Consider the following 16,971-nt stretch of genomic DNA (forward strand, 5'->3'; position numbering starts at 1 on the left):
AGATTCAGTAAGTTTTTTTTAACAGCTTCTCCATTTTTGACCCATTTTCTACTTTGGGGTTCTTAAAACCGAGCAGCGTGGTTAAACGCTATCTTTTAAACAGATCTCCGAGCATGTGACCTCTGAAACAAAGGAAACCACATGTCCCACACGTGGCCTTATCGCCCTTTTCAAACAAAATAAGAATGCCGCCTCCGTGCAACTGTTAACGCCTAAAAGTCACACCTCCATGAGAAAAGATGGCCGGAGGTCTAAAAAAAACTAGAGAAGTGTTAGCTCACACCTACACGTCACATTCAAGAACTCCGATTCCCTATTGGCCGGGGTCCCTGAACGCAGCAGGGGGGGGTCCCAGCCCAGGTGACATTAAATACTCTGTGGTCACCCACTGCAAGTGAAAGCTGCTGAAAGGGTGCCCTCTCTCTCTCTCTCTCCTCTGTGCTCTTAGATGGCAACCTCATTGCTGAATGAAGGGTTAGGTAGTCAAACGTCTGCACTTTAAATAGTTTATTTTCTGGACCAGTGGAATATTTTGGGTGTTCTGGGAACACGCATCAATGTTTTACCTCTGCAGAAGAGAAGTCGGTCGATTTTTTCAGACATTTAATAGACTTAAAATGATGAATTAAGAGAATAAGGGACAGAATAATCATTAATTGCAGTCTGTCAAAAGTGTTGGAGAAATTCATAACGCACTTGAAGCTCAAGAAAGAGTCTCTCTCGGCACAACTGTTGGATCAAATCATGTTTATTAATGTGTTCAGGAAATCCCCACAGAAACTGTTTACAGGGGAACGTACAGATTTACAATCATTCTCGACAGAAGTGCCAGCTTAACCCCCATGGTTTCGACACTGAGAACGCCTGCTGAATCTCACGACCAGTTAACTGCACACCTATTCCCCCTTTAACAGGTCTACCACCAAGTCCTTCCAGCTCACCGACGAGCCACTGACAGGAGTACTTGCTGTGTTGGTCTTTTCAGTCATGAAGAATGCGGCGCTATAATGTGTAGTAGCCTGTCAACGCCCAGACATTCGAAAAAATAGGTTTTCCCCCTTTCTTCATGTCTGGACCGTTCACAGTTAATGAGCCTTCATATTTGGTGCCAATCCTTCAATCCCAACCAGGAAAAAAAACAATTACACCGCTGGATGCTTTCAGATTTCAAAAGTAAAACTGCCAACCGTTAGTGAGAAAAACAGCGTCAGGCCCTCAAGGATGCACTACTTTCATATACAGGATTTGTCATACTGCTCAAAATGCATTTGGTTCAGCAGTCAAAAGTACAAATAGAAATGCTAAAACTAGTTACAGAACCAAAAAAAACAAACAAAAAAAACAAACACATGTAACATCTCTGAAAGGAATAACATGTGAAGCTCGTGAATGTATCAGGACACCGGTCTCAGTTAACCGGCTGAAGTTTGTGAAATGCCCAACACCTCGTATCTGACCTACATAGAGTAGGACTAACTGTCACAATGATTAATAGAACTGAAGGTTATCTCGAAAATCCAAATGTCATCCAGGGAATTAAATGCTAGCTATTTAAAATTTAAGGATCTGAGTATATGCAATTTGACATTTTTAAAGTAGATTTTAAATTTTATTTATTTTTAATTGTTGGCTTTGTGCTTCACGGTCTCGCTTGGTGGGGGGAAAAAGGTAGTGTTCACTGGAGAACCATTGCTAAGAATAATCTGTTATATTCCAATATAATAATAATAATAATAATAATAATAATAATAATAATAAAACAAAAACAGCATGATTTTCAAATGACACCAGAATGATCGAGGATGGGCATTTTTTTTTTCTTCCATTTTTCCATTTTTTTGATTTGCTTCGACCTGATACAGGTTAAGATGCAATTTACTGAATCTCTTACTGGTGGGTTTGAGGTTTCAAAATCAAAAAAAGAGGTTAAAATGAACATTTAGCATTCAGTCTACATCAGGTGAACATTTCTAGTTAACATAGATATATACTACAGGGAGGGAGGGAGGGGGGAGGAGAGCTTGCACCCTTGCTCTTTCTTTGCCGTATGAAAACCATGCTTCCCCTGGAGAGTAAGGGTGGGGGAGTAGGGGGCCGTGCAAGACTTGGAGTGGGGGTAGGCTGAGTGGGGCAGAGGCTGAGTTTGGTGGATGGAGAAAGGGGCTTGAAAACCAGACTGCTGATTCCACAGGTGTGTAAAAGGCACGCCAGGGTTACTCCCAATCCCAGCCAACATACACAGAGACGCCTTCACACCCACACACACGCTGAACACACAAGGTACACACACACGCACGCACACGCCCACACACAAGCAGCACAGGCTTGAACCCCAAGAGAGTACTGACGAGGGCAGAAAGCAGGAAGAGGGGAGGAGGCGGGGGGAATGAAGGAAGTTCTTGAAAGAAAGCGCTGGGGTTGGGAAATCGGGGTTAGATGGGAGCGAAAAAAGGGGGGGGCCTGGTTCCGGTGCTGCCGCTGTGTTGAAACAGAAAAAAATAAACATCAAACAAAAATCAAAACTGGTGGAATGGATCATTTCTGGTTCTTGAGCTGGTTGGAGAGCCAGTCCAGGCCCTCGTACAGGCCGTCCCCGCTGGTGGCGCAGGTGGCCTGGATGTACCAGCTGCGCTGACGCAAGGCGTGCAGGCCCAGCTTGTCTGTGATCTCTGCAGCATTCATAGCGTTGGGGAGATCCTGGGGAGGAAAAAAATACAAACAAAAACAAACAAATTATTAGTCATTATACCTCTACATCTAGCTAGCAATTAAAGACAAGATAGTCTCAATCTTTTCTTTCTTTCTGCATGTTAAAAAGGGAAAAAATAAATATACAATAATAAAATCCACAGGTGGGATAAAAAGAAAACCCTGAGGGCTTGTAAAAGTAACCGACCAAAGATCGAAATTAAAGAGAGCCGTACAGATGAACATATTTTAAAAAAAAAGGAAAGGAAAGAAGAAGTGTATAGAAGACACTTCAGGAAACAGAAATGTGACCTCACCTGTTTATTTGCAAAAACGAGCAGCACAGCGTCTCTGAGTTCGTCCTCAGCAAGCATTCTGGACAACTCCTCCCTCGCCTCGTTCACTCTCTCCCTGTCGTTGCTGTCCACCACAAAGATGAGCCCTGCAAACAGAAACACACAGTTTACCGTTAAGACCAAGAAACACAGAAATCAGTATTATTAGTTAGAACACAGGAAGGTTGCGCTGTAATAGTTTATTTTCTGGTTTCTTCTCACAGATCATAAGCTGCGACTTTGGTCCTTTGATAATCAATTCTGTACAAATTGTTCCCGCTCAAGTGTCTTTGAGCTGGAAAAAAAGCCTAATACTCATACTATGTAATGGATGTTTACAGCCCCAAACTCCGCAGTTCTCACGTGGAGATTGTCTTAATTAATAAACCCGAAAACATATGATTACAAATAGGACTGCATCCGAAAAACGTGCACGCAGGCTGAAATTTATTGTGGCTGGTTTTGTCGGTATCAAGCAGCTAGCTGCTGGCTAATTTATGCAGCACTAAGTCGTCCATCTCAGCCAAGAACGGAGAAACGTTGAGTTTCAAGCGAGCAGTGTGATGTTTGTAGAAGTGTGTATGGTTATCGTTATACTGCCTGGTGTCGTTTTCAGGCATTTTGAGCAAAGGTAAAGATACGCTCTAGCGAGGCACCAGCTGGCTGAGCATTCGTTCACAAATACTCGTCAGACAGTCTGGCAAAAACGCTGGTCTGTGTATTTTAATCCCTGCTCCAAAAAAATAAAATAATTAAAACAGATTAAACTTTTGGAGAAAAGCAACCCTAAAACTGGAGATAAGACTCGGGTGCCAGTATCGCGGCACGAGAAACCCGATAACGTTACAGTAACCGTAAACCGGATACATCACTGCCACAAAAAAAGTATGAAACACTATGAAGTAGAGCTGGGCAATATATCGATATCGTGATATGAGACTAGATATCGTCTTAGATTTTGGATATCGTAATGTGCCATAAGTGTTGTCTTCTCCTGGTTTTAAAGGCTGGATTACAGTAAAGTGATGTACTTTTCTGAACTTACCAGACTGTTGTAACTGTTCTATTATTTTCCTTTACCCACTTAGACATTATATCTACATTACTAGGGGTGTAACGATATATCGTGGTACAATTTATCGCAATGCAAAAATATTACGATATGTATCGTAGAGGTATGGCGATATTATTATAATAAAAACAATATTATTTTTTTTTAATTATTATTATTTATTTTTTTTACTACCACCATATAGGTGCTGACACATACCAGACGGCAGAAAAGCCAGTCGAGATGATCAGTCGCGTCCCCGAGGTCCAAAAAACCATAGATACAGAACAATATGCAAAAAACTGCCTCGGGACACATCAAAAAGACGAGAGGAGACGAGACGTAATACGCCTCCATAACAGCAGGTGGCGCTAATCTGTAATGTTGCCCAAGAAATGACAACCGGCAGCTGATTGGACGAATGCGTCACGTGGGTTTGTTTTCTCCGGATATTCAGAACGCGAACCTCCGATGGCGCCATTTTGTTGCTACGAAGCGATCACCTCTTGTTAGCATTACACTGACCGCCATTTTTTTTTACGTCACTTGACAGCGAATAACTTTACATCTGAAGCGTTTAAAGACTCTATTTGTCCGTTGTTCATTTATAAAGAAACACAATTTATAAAAGGCTCCATTACCTTGTGCTTCTAATATCCTTCACGGTCTCCGTCCAGAGCAACGGGGTCTGTTGGTCCATTGTATATATGTCAATGGGATATTCAGACCTGGACTGTCATGGGGGCTCGTTCAGAATACGATCTCATATTGAACTAAAATAGTTCACTGAAACATGTTTCTGAAAACATTTTAAGGGAGAAATAGGCTGCGATGCAGTTGCTGAATCCGTCTTCATTTCAGCTCAACAAAAGGTCAGTTTAAAAGATTTTCATCAGATTTTTTGAGACTCTAGTCACCTCATTCTGCTCGCCATTTCCGGGTGAGTCCCGACTGCCCTGCCTCCGACCGAACATGTCAGGTCGGCCAAAATGAACACCGACAGCCCCCCAAACTGACGACGGCACGGGACACAACGAACAGATTTGCGTCACTGACCTCGCCAGACTGGCCAATGGCTGTTTACATTCATGCTCCAATGAATAGGATATGACGTCTGACTTTACATACAGAAGGTTAAACTAAATCTAGATTTATATTGAAGTATTGTACATTTTTTAAGTTGTATGTATAACAAGACAGTTATTGAACACTGTTAATTTTAAATCTGTTATTTGATTTTCAGTTGAATTTTTGCAATTTTTTTTTCAAAATATCGTGATACATATCGTATCGTGAACCCAGTATCGTGATACATATTGAATCGTGAGCTGAGTGTATCGTTACACCCCTACACATTGATTACTTATCTAAACTCTGATTGCGTAAATATTTTATGAAAGCACCAATAGTCTTTCGGCAAATTTCCATGACTATGTGTTCCTGAAAATGTCAGTCGACATTACACAATAAGAATACAAATCTGTGTTAAAGTTTACCCTCAGAGGTTTAACTATAAAATGAATGACAATTTTTGGTTCATAGTGGGATTCTTAATATCACTCCCCGAATACAACGTTGAGGTTAAGACCACGTGAAAATACATTTATTTATTAATCACATATTATGCTGTGTTAAAAAAAATTCCATGACTTTTCCAAAACTTTGAGTCTTTTTAAGTTTCCAAAACCTTTCCAGGCCTTTTGCCTGCATTTTTCAAAGTCCATAACTTTTCCAGGTTTTTTCAAAACGTATGAACCCTGAAATAATCATTAGTTGCAGCCCTAGTGACCGCAGGTCTGTGGAGTGAACATGTTATCGAACCAAAAGACGGCAAACACTTAAATCACGATATCTGACAACTGACTTAATCCTATGAATTATGTAAATGCAGCATTCTGACGAATCAGACACTTATTTATTTTTTTTTTACCATGAGTCTTGCAGTCAAATTTATCAAATCAAAACTACAAGGCTGCAGTTTTCTACCTCGTGTGGTTTGACGTTTGTATTTGACAAACATGAAGCAAGAGAGGATCTACGTAGTGTATGAATGCTTCCTGATGTATGAGCAAGCACATTTGGTGAAGGTTTTATGATCCCTGTAGCTTACTAAACGCACAAACAAGTTATTGTTATGGATGAAGTTGTCAGAGACAACACGCGCCTGTAACGGAGTTGGCACTTAACGCCAGTATCTGCACACAGCACCCCTCTGTTACATCACAGCTCCCCCTGCTGTGTGAAAAATATCACAAAAACAAAAAGGCATCAATACTCGCTGAAAGCACGAGGTCGAATAAAGTGCGTTTTTTCAGTGTGGTATTGGAGTAACCAAACCGTGACACACTATTGTTTTTAAGGTTTTAACTCTCTAAACTGCCAGAGAACACAAAAGCATTAGGGCTGCAACTATTTTTATTGTCGATTATTTTATCATTTATTATTTATTATTTATCTCTAAAATGTCAGAAAATTGTGAAAAATGTGGATCAGTGTTTCCCAAAAGCCTAAGATGACATCGTCACATGTCGTGTTTTGTCCACAACTCAAAAGATATGTAGTTTACTGTCACAAAGGAGTAAAGAAAGTAGAAAATATTCACATTTAACAAGCTCCAATCAGAGAATCTTTACTATTTTTAATAAACAAATGACTCAAACTAATTAATCGATTAGTAAGTGCACATATTATGCTCATTTTCAAGTTCATAATTGTATTCAGGTTATATAAGAATAGGTTAACATGGTTTAAAACACCATATTTTTGATCTACTGTACATTGCTGCAGCTCCTCTTTTCACCCTGTGTTGAGCTCTCTGTTTTAGCTACAGAGTGAGACATCTCACTTCTGTTCCATCTTTGTTGGGAGTCGCACATGTGCAGTAAGTGCTAGGTAAGGACTACTAGCCAGTCAGTTATTACCGTCTTAGTATGGACACCAATTAGCAGTTCAACCAAAGTGTGATTTTTTTTCCACCTCAGATTCTTTTATCTGAATGATTTTGTAGAGGCCTGACGTGGTGACGGTATTTCATAACTTCATCTGAGAGGTCAGAGCAGGGGTCAGACCTATAATCAAACATTTGGCGCTTTTCCATTACATGGTACCTACTCGCCTCGCCTCTACTCGCCTTTTTTGGTTTTCCATTACGAAAAAAGTACCTGGTACCTGCTAACAGGTACTTTTTTAGTACCTGCTCAGTCGAGGTTCCAAGCGAGCTGAGGCGAGCCGAGAAGGTGATGTGAAACCCTGCAGGCTGCTGATTGGTCGGAAAGAAGCGTCACTGATCACTGCATTGCTAGCGAGAGACGGCATTTTTAAATAATTTAGCCAGCGGTGTTTTTTTCCTGCCGGAGGCTCCACGCAGAGCTTTCTCCGTAGCATACAGGTGGCCTGATGGTTATACTGGTGCGCTGGTGTATGCACGTGTGATGTGTGTGTGTCGAGTCGCCGTATGTGTGTGTGTGGCGAGCTAGTGAGCGAGGGAGAAGTGAGAGAGTGACGGCGATTATCTCCGCAGCGAGTAGCGACTCTAGAGTCATATATATGTGAGAGAAACAAAGCGAGTAGCGACTCGAGAGTCATATATACACTACCAGTCAAAAGTTTGGGGTCAATTTCCATTCCAGACAGAATACCAGCAGAGATCAGTTGTATTGTTTTTTTTAATCAGGGCAGCAGTTTTCACATTACATTATGTGCTTACATAATTGCAAAATGGTTCTCGACTGTTGTAGACAGAAGTGGATGAAGAAATGCTTGAAATTCATGCTTTTTGGTCTAAACGTCATACCCAAATTAAAAGTGGTACAGCTCCCATATACTTTGACACTCAGGGGTGTGCCTGATATCATTGGAAAGGAAACACTCAAGTTGTGTCAGGGTGATTCTAGGCCTTACTGACAGAGTTACAGAGGCTAGAATGGAGATTTTTTATTTCTGTCCAAGTTATAAATCTGTGAAATTATTAAAATACACTGCTGTAAACACATCTGACAGGTGACAGACAACACAGCATTAGCCACGTCTCAGCTTACTACAGAAAAAAATTCAGAAGCTAAAAGACTCAAAAATGGATTTATATGAATTCTTTTCTACAAATATGTCTGTGCGTTTTTTTAATTTCTATTTGAAAAGTGCAACTAAAAAAGCCAAAAAACTACAAAATACAACACTTCTCAAATACACAAACAAACCCACATCAATCACCTTTCCAATGATATCAGGCACACCCCTCAGTGTCAAAGTATATGGGAGCTGGACCACTTTTAATTTGGGTATGACGTTTAGACCAAAAAGCATGAATTTTAAGTGTTTCTTCAGCCACTTCTTTCTACAACAGTCGAGAACCCTTTTGCAATTATGTAAGCACATAATGTAATCTGAAAACTGCTGCCCTGGTTAAAAAAAACAATACAACTGATCTCAGCAGGTATTGTGTCTGGAATGGAGTGGAATGGAAATTTCTAAGTGACCCCAAACTTTTGACCGGTAGTGTATGTGAGAGAAACAAAGCGAGTAGTGACTCTAGAGTCATATATATGTGACCACGGTGGGAAATCTGGAGCAGTAAACGTTAACCATCTCTTTGATATCATGTTGTTTACGGAGACGGAGAACCAGGAAATGCGTCGGGGATATGTCAATGGGAAAGCAAGCTACTAAGCCACGCCCACGGCAGTCGCTATGACGACCAGCCACGCTGAGGCGATACTAAAATCTGCAATGGAAAACGGACGCACAGCGAGTCGAGGCGAGCAGGTACCATGTAATGGAAAAACAACAATAGTGTCACTGACACCAATGGTCCGTCGAGTTGGAGTTTCCCCATCGGCCTTTGCGCTTTCAAAAAGGACAGCAGTCAAATCGGAAAGCTGATCCACTTCCTAAACACATACGCAGTTTTTGCTGTGCCACGCGAGTGTGTGGTAAAGACAGAGAGAGAGAGAGATGGTGGATGAGCTCAGAGATAGACAGCTGTCGGTGATCGGAGCAAAGGAAATAACAGTAAAGATGTCAAGAGTTAGTAAATGTAGAGTGTGAGTTTTAGTTCTCTACCACTGCCTATCCCTGCAAGAATTTGCCCACAACTTAGCACATTGACCATACATAATCAACTAGGTTTCGACCTAGTCCTATTTCTTTCTTATCCTTTTAATAATCTTGTAATTAAAAATGTATTTTGGGACTCCTTAGGTGTTCCCAAATCCCTAGGCTGTGATATTTTCCAGTCGGCAGGTCTATGGGCCTGTGTATATGTGCTGGAGCAAGAATCAGCATCTTTATGTGCACCAATTTATTCTGACGTAAAGTCATGCAGTTTCTGGAATACTCTCTGGCCTTTTTTTAATTAACGATGCTGTATCTAACTGTCATTACCAAAGGGATTCACACGTTCAATTTCACACTTGGACACTCAATATGTGGATGGAGAGGTTTGCTGCAGCTGGATGTCCGTCGGGTGCGTGCGAGGAAAACGAGGAGGAACAGCACCATAACATAAAAGTGTAACAAAATGATTTTTTTACCTGCCGGATGCATCATTAGTAGGAAACACGAGGCTGCATTAGCCTACAGTTACTTCACAAATTCTGATGAATTCAATCTCAGGAAATAGGAGTAACACATTACGCCCTTTGAGAATTGAACAATGGTGTCTGAGTCATTGGTTGGATGATTATAAGATCATCTTTTATGCACCAATGAGGCCACATATAGGTAGTAATGTTCACTGACACTGCTGCCTGCCAATATAAAAAAACCTCACCTTGAGTGTTTTGGAAGTAGTGGCGCCACAGCGGCCTGATTTTGTCCTGACCGCCCACATCCCACACTGTGAAGCTGATGTTCTTGTATTCTACAGTTTCAACATTAAAACCTGGACAGAAGAGGAGAAACAAGGATGAGTCACTAAAACGGTTGAAAAACATAAATGTACAATTCAAATTTCTGAATGCTGACAGTCGACATGCCCTTGCACATTTCTGTAAATACAAATTAAAATAAAGTTAATTTAAAACTTCTAGTTCAGTGTGATTGTTTAAGAAACAACAGGGCTGGGTATTAATCCCCGATACCTTTTCATGTGTCCATAAGTATAAAAACTGTCTGAAAGAACTGAAAGCTGGCATCAAATGTCTGGTCAGATTCTTAATTTGTTGTAGTTATTTTTGATCAAATAGTTCTATTCACTTTAATTATAGCGTCAAATGATACCAGAGGTTATCTAAGGAAACTTTACAGATAGAGTAGGTCTAGGCCACATGTTACAGAGACCCAACATGTCTCCAAAGAGCGAGCATTTGGTGTGACAGCGAAGATTTATATCATCAACTTTGCACATTTCAGACTGGAGGCAGAGCTCTGGTAGGGCTGATTGTGTTCAGAAAACATGCAACGTTCAAGAACGTCTTCTTTTTAGAGGAAAAACATATTTAAAATGTTGTAAACACAAGGTATCACATTTTGAAGTCTTGGTATGAGTCCAAAATTTGGATATTGTATTAACACAAGTATTAAAAACATTCAGAAATTACCCAGCCCTATACACCACAAGGTGTTAAATTGGTAAAACAACTGTAAAAAGGGCAAAATGGATGAATACAATAAAGGATATCCATAGTTACCAATGGTGGGAATGGTGGTGACTATCTCTCCAAGCTTCAGTTTATATAAGATGGTTGTTTTTCCAGCAGCATCAAGCCCAACCATAAGAATCCTCATCTCTTTTTTGCCGAAAAGGCCTTTGAATAAGCTTGCAAATATATTCCCCATGGTGACGAAGCTGTCAAAGTAGAGAAGGAAACATGGTTAGGAGAGTAACGTCTCAAGTGTTCCAGTTTCAGGGAAGAATACGCCAAGAGGAAACAAAACTCTACCGTCAAGATGAACACTAGTCAGACTGGTATGCCGGTGGTAAATAGATTATTATTTTATTATGGTTAGACACTTAAGGAAACAAATAAAAGTACAAAACAGGTTGACAGTGGTGGAATGTAGAGCCCGACCGATAAAGGATTATTAAGGCCGATATTGATACAAATATTTGCCGATTTAAAAATAATAAAATATAGGCAGATATATATTTATATGTAAAAAAATTATAATCCAGAAATGTATAACAAAAACAGATTTCCCTAATATTAGTTATTTATGAGTCCTCACTAAATTTATATGATAATGCAGTTTAAAAATAAACTTGTTTGGTTTTATTGTCACAACAGAACATCAAAATATATTAAAGTTCTGATAAATAAAATGTATAAAAATACAAACTTAAGGTATAAAACTAGAGGGTTAAACACGAGTGTTGCCACCAGGGATGCTGTAGAGCGCCATCTGGTGGACAGACTACGCAACGCCAACACTCAGAACATGGCTGAAGGGGGTTTTGTTCGTTTTTATTATTTTATTTTTTAAATATTCGTTTATTGGCAGTTATAAACGCCGATACCGATAGTTTGGAAAATATCTAATATTGGCCCGCCAATATATCGGTCGGGCTCTAGTAGAATGTACAAATTACAAATTGTACAAAAAGTACAAATTTGAGGTAATTGTACTTAGGGCTGGGCAAAAGCCAACGATATTGTAGTGTTGACTATTGGTGCTTTCACAAAATATTTACAGAATGAGTTTTTTAATAAATAATCATCAGTAATGTGGATATAATGACTAAGTGGGGTAAAGGCAAATAATACAAACAGCTAGAACAGTCTGGTAAGTTCAATTTACTTTACAGTAAATTACTGTAATGCAGCCTTTAAAAACAGGAAAAGACAACACTTATGTCATATTACGATATCCAAAATCTAAGACAATATCTAATCTAATATCACAATATCGATATAATAGATATATTGCCCAGCTCTAATTGTACTTTGAGTATTTTCCATTTTATGCAACTTTATATTTCTACTCCACTAAATGTATTTGATAACTTTAATATTGCAGATTTAGATCATTTATACAGAACATAAATAAATTATGAAATATTACAGATTAAGCTACCCAGCAGTACATTAGGTTAAGCCGTTCTGCATAACAAGTAGGCTACTTTTACTTTGAGTACTTTAAATTTAATTTGATGCCAATACTTCTGTACTTTAACAAATCTAGGCAGAGTATTTTGACACTGTAGTATTGTTACTTTATGTAAAATATCTGAATACTTTTCCCACCACTGCAGGTTGATGACTGCAGTATATTTGGTTGAGTAAAAATGCTGATTTTCACAACATTGAGATGCGTCCAATTGTTATGGTCCAAAAATAATTTTAAAAAATGAAAATTGTGCCGACGTCCACGACATCACCTGGCCGCCTGCTGGATGTACGTTCTTCCGGGACTATCTAGCGATGTCGAAACCACGACCAATCAACTAAGTCTAGAAATAGCAAAGTAAACTTCCCGTTTCGCTCCAGACTCGAACCCCCGGTCTACCGAGTGAAGTACTGTACTAGATCCGACTTCTTCTCATTGAGAAGTTTGTCAGTCTTCATACCGTTACCTGACTTTCTGGCAGAATACCCTAAAAAAGGTAAAATTCTTGCAATTACCCAATTCCAAGCTATCAAACAGCTTGGAAAAAAATGTATTTTGGCTCTTACAAAACATTGTTATACTTAGTTTCAATTAGAGGACATACACAGCTGCTCGATGCACCTCTATTACTTAAGGTACCAGTAGCCCGTTTTGGTTTGTCAATTAACTAGTGTTAGCATTTGCACTTTGATTAGCTAACTTTAGCCTGCAATCTCTCGGTTGAGACGTCCTCCATTTGTTTGGAGATAACACCCCGTTAGGGAGAAATAATCCTTGTGAAGGTGTAAAAGACTCCGAGCTGCGGTCTTTGTGAGTGATAACAAGTGTTATGTTACAGCCCCTCTAGCTTAACCATTGTCAGGATGTATGTGCTGGACCTGCCCCGTTTGGTCATGTTCACATTTAGTCAAAGAATTAAAATTACGTAGTGTGTTTTTTTTTTTATTTGAGTATTTTTTCACTCAAAAGGTGAAACATCATCTAATATTATGGTTACAGTGAGAATCGCGGCTGACACTAAAAGTCTGGCACCAATACAACATTTTAATGACGTATGACTTCTTCCTATTTTCCTTGTATTGGTGTCAGACTTCGATCATAGATGCGCTCTTACAATCAAATGTAGAAAGCTACAGCCTTGGCACTAATGACACATGAGATGAGTAATGAGTCTTTATTATTGACATTATTGGACGTGGAAAACAACGTCACACCGTAAGCCAAGAGGCCGTTTTTTTAGCGTCCGATCGGACCATTTTTGGCCAGGGACACGACGACGACGTCACCGTCCGATTTATGTTTGCTGGGAAGCGAATGGTTAAACGTTACGGGTTACGTTACAAGCCGGCTCAAACCGTCAACAACATCAACCATTATTAACGTTCCCCTGCGTTAAATTACACAACATGGCGGTAAACGTCGCATAGCGTATGTGGAAATCTCACAAATCAGCAGCAAAAACATCACATTTCCAGAGGCAGCTACCTTGTTAACCCGAATAAACTGGTCACCAGATAAGAAAGGCCTGTTCCAGCTGGCAACCTCGGTCCCTATGTGATAATGTTACTGTATGCGAGAGCCTGCTAACAACACCTCGACCTTAGCAAGAGGCCGACGATCCAGCTACGTATGTGTCCGTGCGGTTAAAATCTAAAATAAATGTGTGGGGAATCGCTGATTGTTTAAGATATGTCAATAACCGAAGTGGTGTCGCATAAGCTGGTTAATAAAACTCGAGCAGCTTACCGATAGCTTCACTAAGGGCGGATGCTTCGGTTAGCTTATGTTAGCTTTGCTGCTAGCGGAGGCGACACAATTTCGCGGACGTTAACGGTCGAAAAAAAGCACCGCAGTTCCCAACACACGGCGACACCTTAGCGGCACATCTAACGTCGACACGTTTTGAAAACCAGTCGGTGAAATTTGAGTCCAGTGCTAAGTTATAACCGACAGTGACAGCTCTTTAGATCTGTCCGTTGACGTTACAGGAACTGCTGCTTTAGCAAGCTGTTAGCCGTTAGCAAAATGCCGCGTCACAGTTAAGAGAGAACACCGTGACGTCGGGTCAACCGCCAAAGAACGCGAGCCGTTCGGACAGAACCACAGTCAGTTCACACAATATGACATTTTAGGAAGAAAAAGAGCGCGTTTTATGCGAGTTATTACCTTTAGAAAGACAGCTTCTCGATCTTTCCGTTATCTTTCACTGTCACTCCAAAATGGCGTCTTGCGCAACCAGGGAGACACCGGCGTACAGGCACTTCCCACTATCAAACCTGCTCCAATCGCAGTGCAAATGGTGCGACTAATAACCCGCCTTCTGTTGTCCCGCTGTCCAATCACATGTCGGCAGGTCCCTGTGTGCACATTGCACAAAATGTCGAGGAAGTGAACCGCACACAAGTTTATTCAAGTTTCAGACACAGTGAATAACAAAACTGACTGGACTTTGAGTAAGTTTTCTCGCATGGGATCAAAACTCCAGCTTGACAAAAGTTATACTAAGTTATACTGATACTGTATTGTTTCTCAGCAATATACACAATCTAGGACCAAAGGTATGACAGAGGTGTTCTGTTGTTTCATGGCTCAGGCTAGGCCAATATTACAATAGACAATAGTGTGTGCCAACATTTTGTGTTTGTCACCTGTTTCCTGTTTCAATGACAACGTGTCCTTGCATGGGCACAAAGCCAGCTGGGTTAAGAACTGGTATTCACAGTTTAGTTTTCCTAGTTCCTGATAATTTGGTGTGGAAGACTGGCCTGCGTGGAGCCCTGACCTCGGCCTCATCGAACTCCTTTGGGACAGTGTAACTAACTATACTCAAAGTAATGTACTTAAGCACAAATTTGAGGTATTTGTACTTGAGTATTTTTCCATTTTATCCTACTTTATACTTGTACTCCACTACATCTCAGAGGTAAATAATGTACGTTTTCCTCCACTACATTCGATTGGGCAGCTTTAGTTACTTCTCAGATGACAGTTTTTCATCCCTTTCCTGTCCGCTGAAAACCCCGTATCTCCAGATGTGTTGATGTTGAATGTTTATGTGACAAACCGAAGGATGAAGCGTTCCTTTATGTGTTGAGAAAATTCTCCTACTTCTTAAGCTAAATAAAGTCGTTAAAAAAGCCTCTTGGATCGGCTGGAATATGCATTGCCACAAAGCTAAAAACAGGGCTGTTTTTCTGACACCATGAAAAGTTGTAAAACGTTTTCTCACAGGACAGCAATGCTACATATGATGATCTTATAGAATGTGATGCAATGCTGTAAATTAAACTACCCAACAGTACATAAAGGAGCTAAAATGAACACAACCTTAAACATCTACAGCAGTAAAATGCACACATTAATGCAGCAGGAATATTAATCCATATATCCTGTACGAGGTTGAGGTACAATTCTGGTGAAATGTAATCCCCTATAGTGCTACAATCCTAAATTATGTATTCAATAACTATACTTTTATCAACCTTAATTGTCCTGTTGGTTTATTCTGTACACACATCTATTGCATTGTTTGTCCAGGGAGAGGGATCCCTCTTCTGTTGCTCATCCTGAGGTTTCTTCGATTTATCCCCCCGTTAAATGTTTTTGGGGAAGTTAGCCGAACCAAGGGTCTAAGAACAGAGGGTGCCGTCGGCTGTGCAGATTGTAAGGCCCATTGAGACAAATTGGTGATATTTGGCTATAGAAATAAAACTTACTTGACTTAAATGTGACATTGATGCGTCACATTGTTTTTACTTAAACAAGTCCTTTCTTCTTTTTTGTTCAGTCAGCCATTTCAAGGCAGAAGTCTGTTATCCTTAGTGTTGACATTTTGCCATTTTTGAGCTACTGGACACCTGCTGAAAGTCAACAAAGATCCCTTTCTAAACTAATCATGCCACTGTGCACTTTGGATTATGATCCTCTGTGGTTTTCTGTTTCAGCCCAGTTCTAATCCTCATGTAAAGAATCATGTTACAGAGTTATGTGGCCAAAAAAAAAAGAAAAACTTGCAATCTGCAGGGCCATGTTTAAATATTTACTATGGGAGGAGCTGCTTGAGTGACTCTGTTAGCTCCACATTCCTCAAACACCATTTGAGGGGGGAAGAAATACTAAAGTTATGAGTCCATAGGTGTAATTTACAATAATCAAAACTGGTCAGTGCAACCCACCCCCTAAAACCTATTATATTTCCTTTACATAAATAAAGACGTGGGCCATAACTTGATGCAGAAAAGGTACAAATTGTTGCAGAAAAATGAATGAAGTGTTGCATCACTCATTGCCCAAAAGTGGAGATCTCAACCTCCTTTGCTATTCACCCGTAGGCCTAGTGTCTTCAAAATGTCTGAACTTTATATATTTAAAGGTTTTGTGTTCAGACTCTGAGCCAGAAGTCTCCACTTCAGTAGCACTTACAGACACCAAACGTTCCACTTTCATTCCCATCTAGATTCTGAAGCTTTTTACCCAGGGCTTTGTTCATATATCATTCAGAGCCTGATTTATACAACATTTTATATCTATAAACATGGAGAAAATTGAGTTTTTATGTCTGTTGACAGTATTTTCTGATTTATGGAGAGATAAAAAGAGATATCCATAATTCCCTCTGTAAAAACATTTGACTCTAAAGCCGCCTACACATGATAGTTCCATTGATTTCCTATGGGGAGAGCGGTGACAACGGGAAATAGCTTCCTTGCCATCCTTGAGGACGAATACCTGCGCTTTGCTCTGCACCCTACCTAGCAGTGCGCAGAGAGCAAATCACGTATTATATGTAGGCGGCTTAATATGTGAATAAAATGAAATAATTTTTTAGCCTGGCTTTATCCAAAATTCACATTT

General features: G+C 40.1%; 1 protein-coding gene across 1 annotated transcript; it reads right to left on the reverse strand.

Moving 5' to 3' along the window:
- Positions 1-730: 730 nt before the first annotated feature.
- Positions 731-14,407, reverse strand: arf2b (ARF GTPase 2b). Its single transcript, XM_028567137.1, has 5 exons — positions 14,284-14,407; positions 10,701-10,858; positions 9,842-9,952; positions 3,006-3,130; positions 731-2,697 (listed from the first exon to the last, which is right to left on the reverse strand). Exons 2-5 carry the CDS (start codon positions 10,846-10,848, stop codon positions 2,536-2,538), a joined length of 546 nt encoding a protein of 181 aa, XP_028422938.1. The 5' UTR covers positions 10,849-10,858; positions 14,284-14,407; the 3' UTR covers positions 731-2,535.
- Between the last annotated feature and the right edge of the window lie 2,564 nt (positions 14,408-16,971).

The sequence above is a fragment of the Perca flavescens genome, chromosome 21 (assembly GCF_004354835.1).
Source record: "Perca flavescens isolate YP-PL-M2 chromosome 21, PFLA_1.0, whole genome shotgun sequence".
Classification (NCBI taxonomy): Eukaryota; Metazoa; Chordata; class Actinopteri; order Perciformes; family Percidae; genus Perca; species Perca flavescens.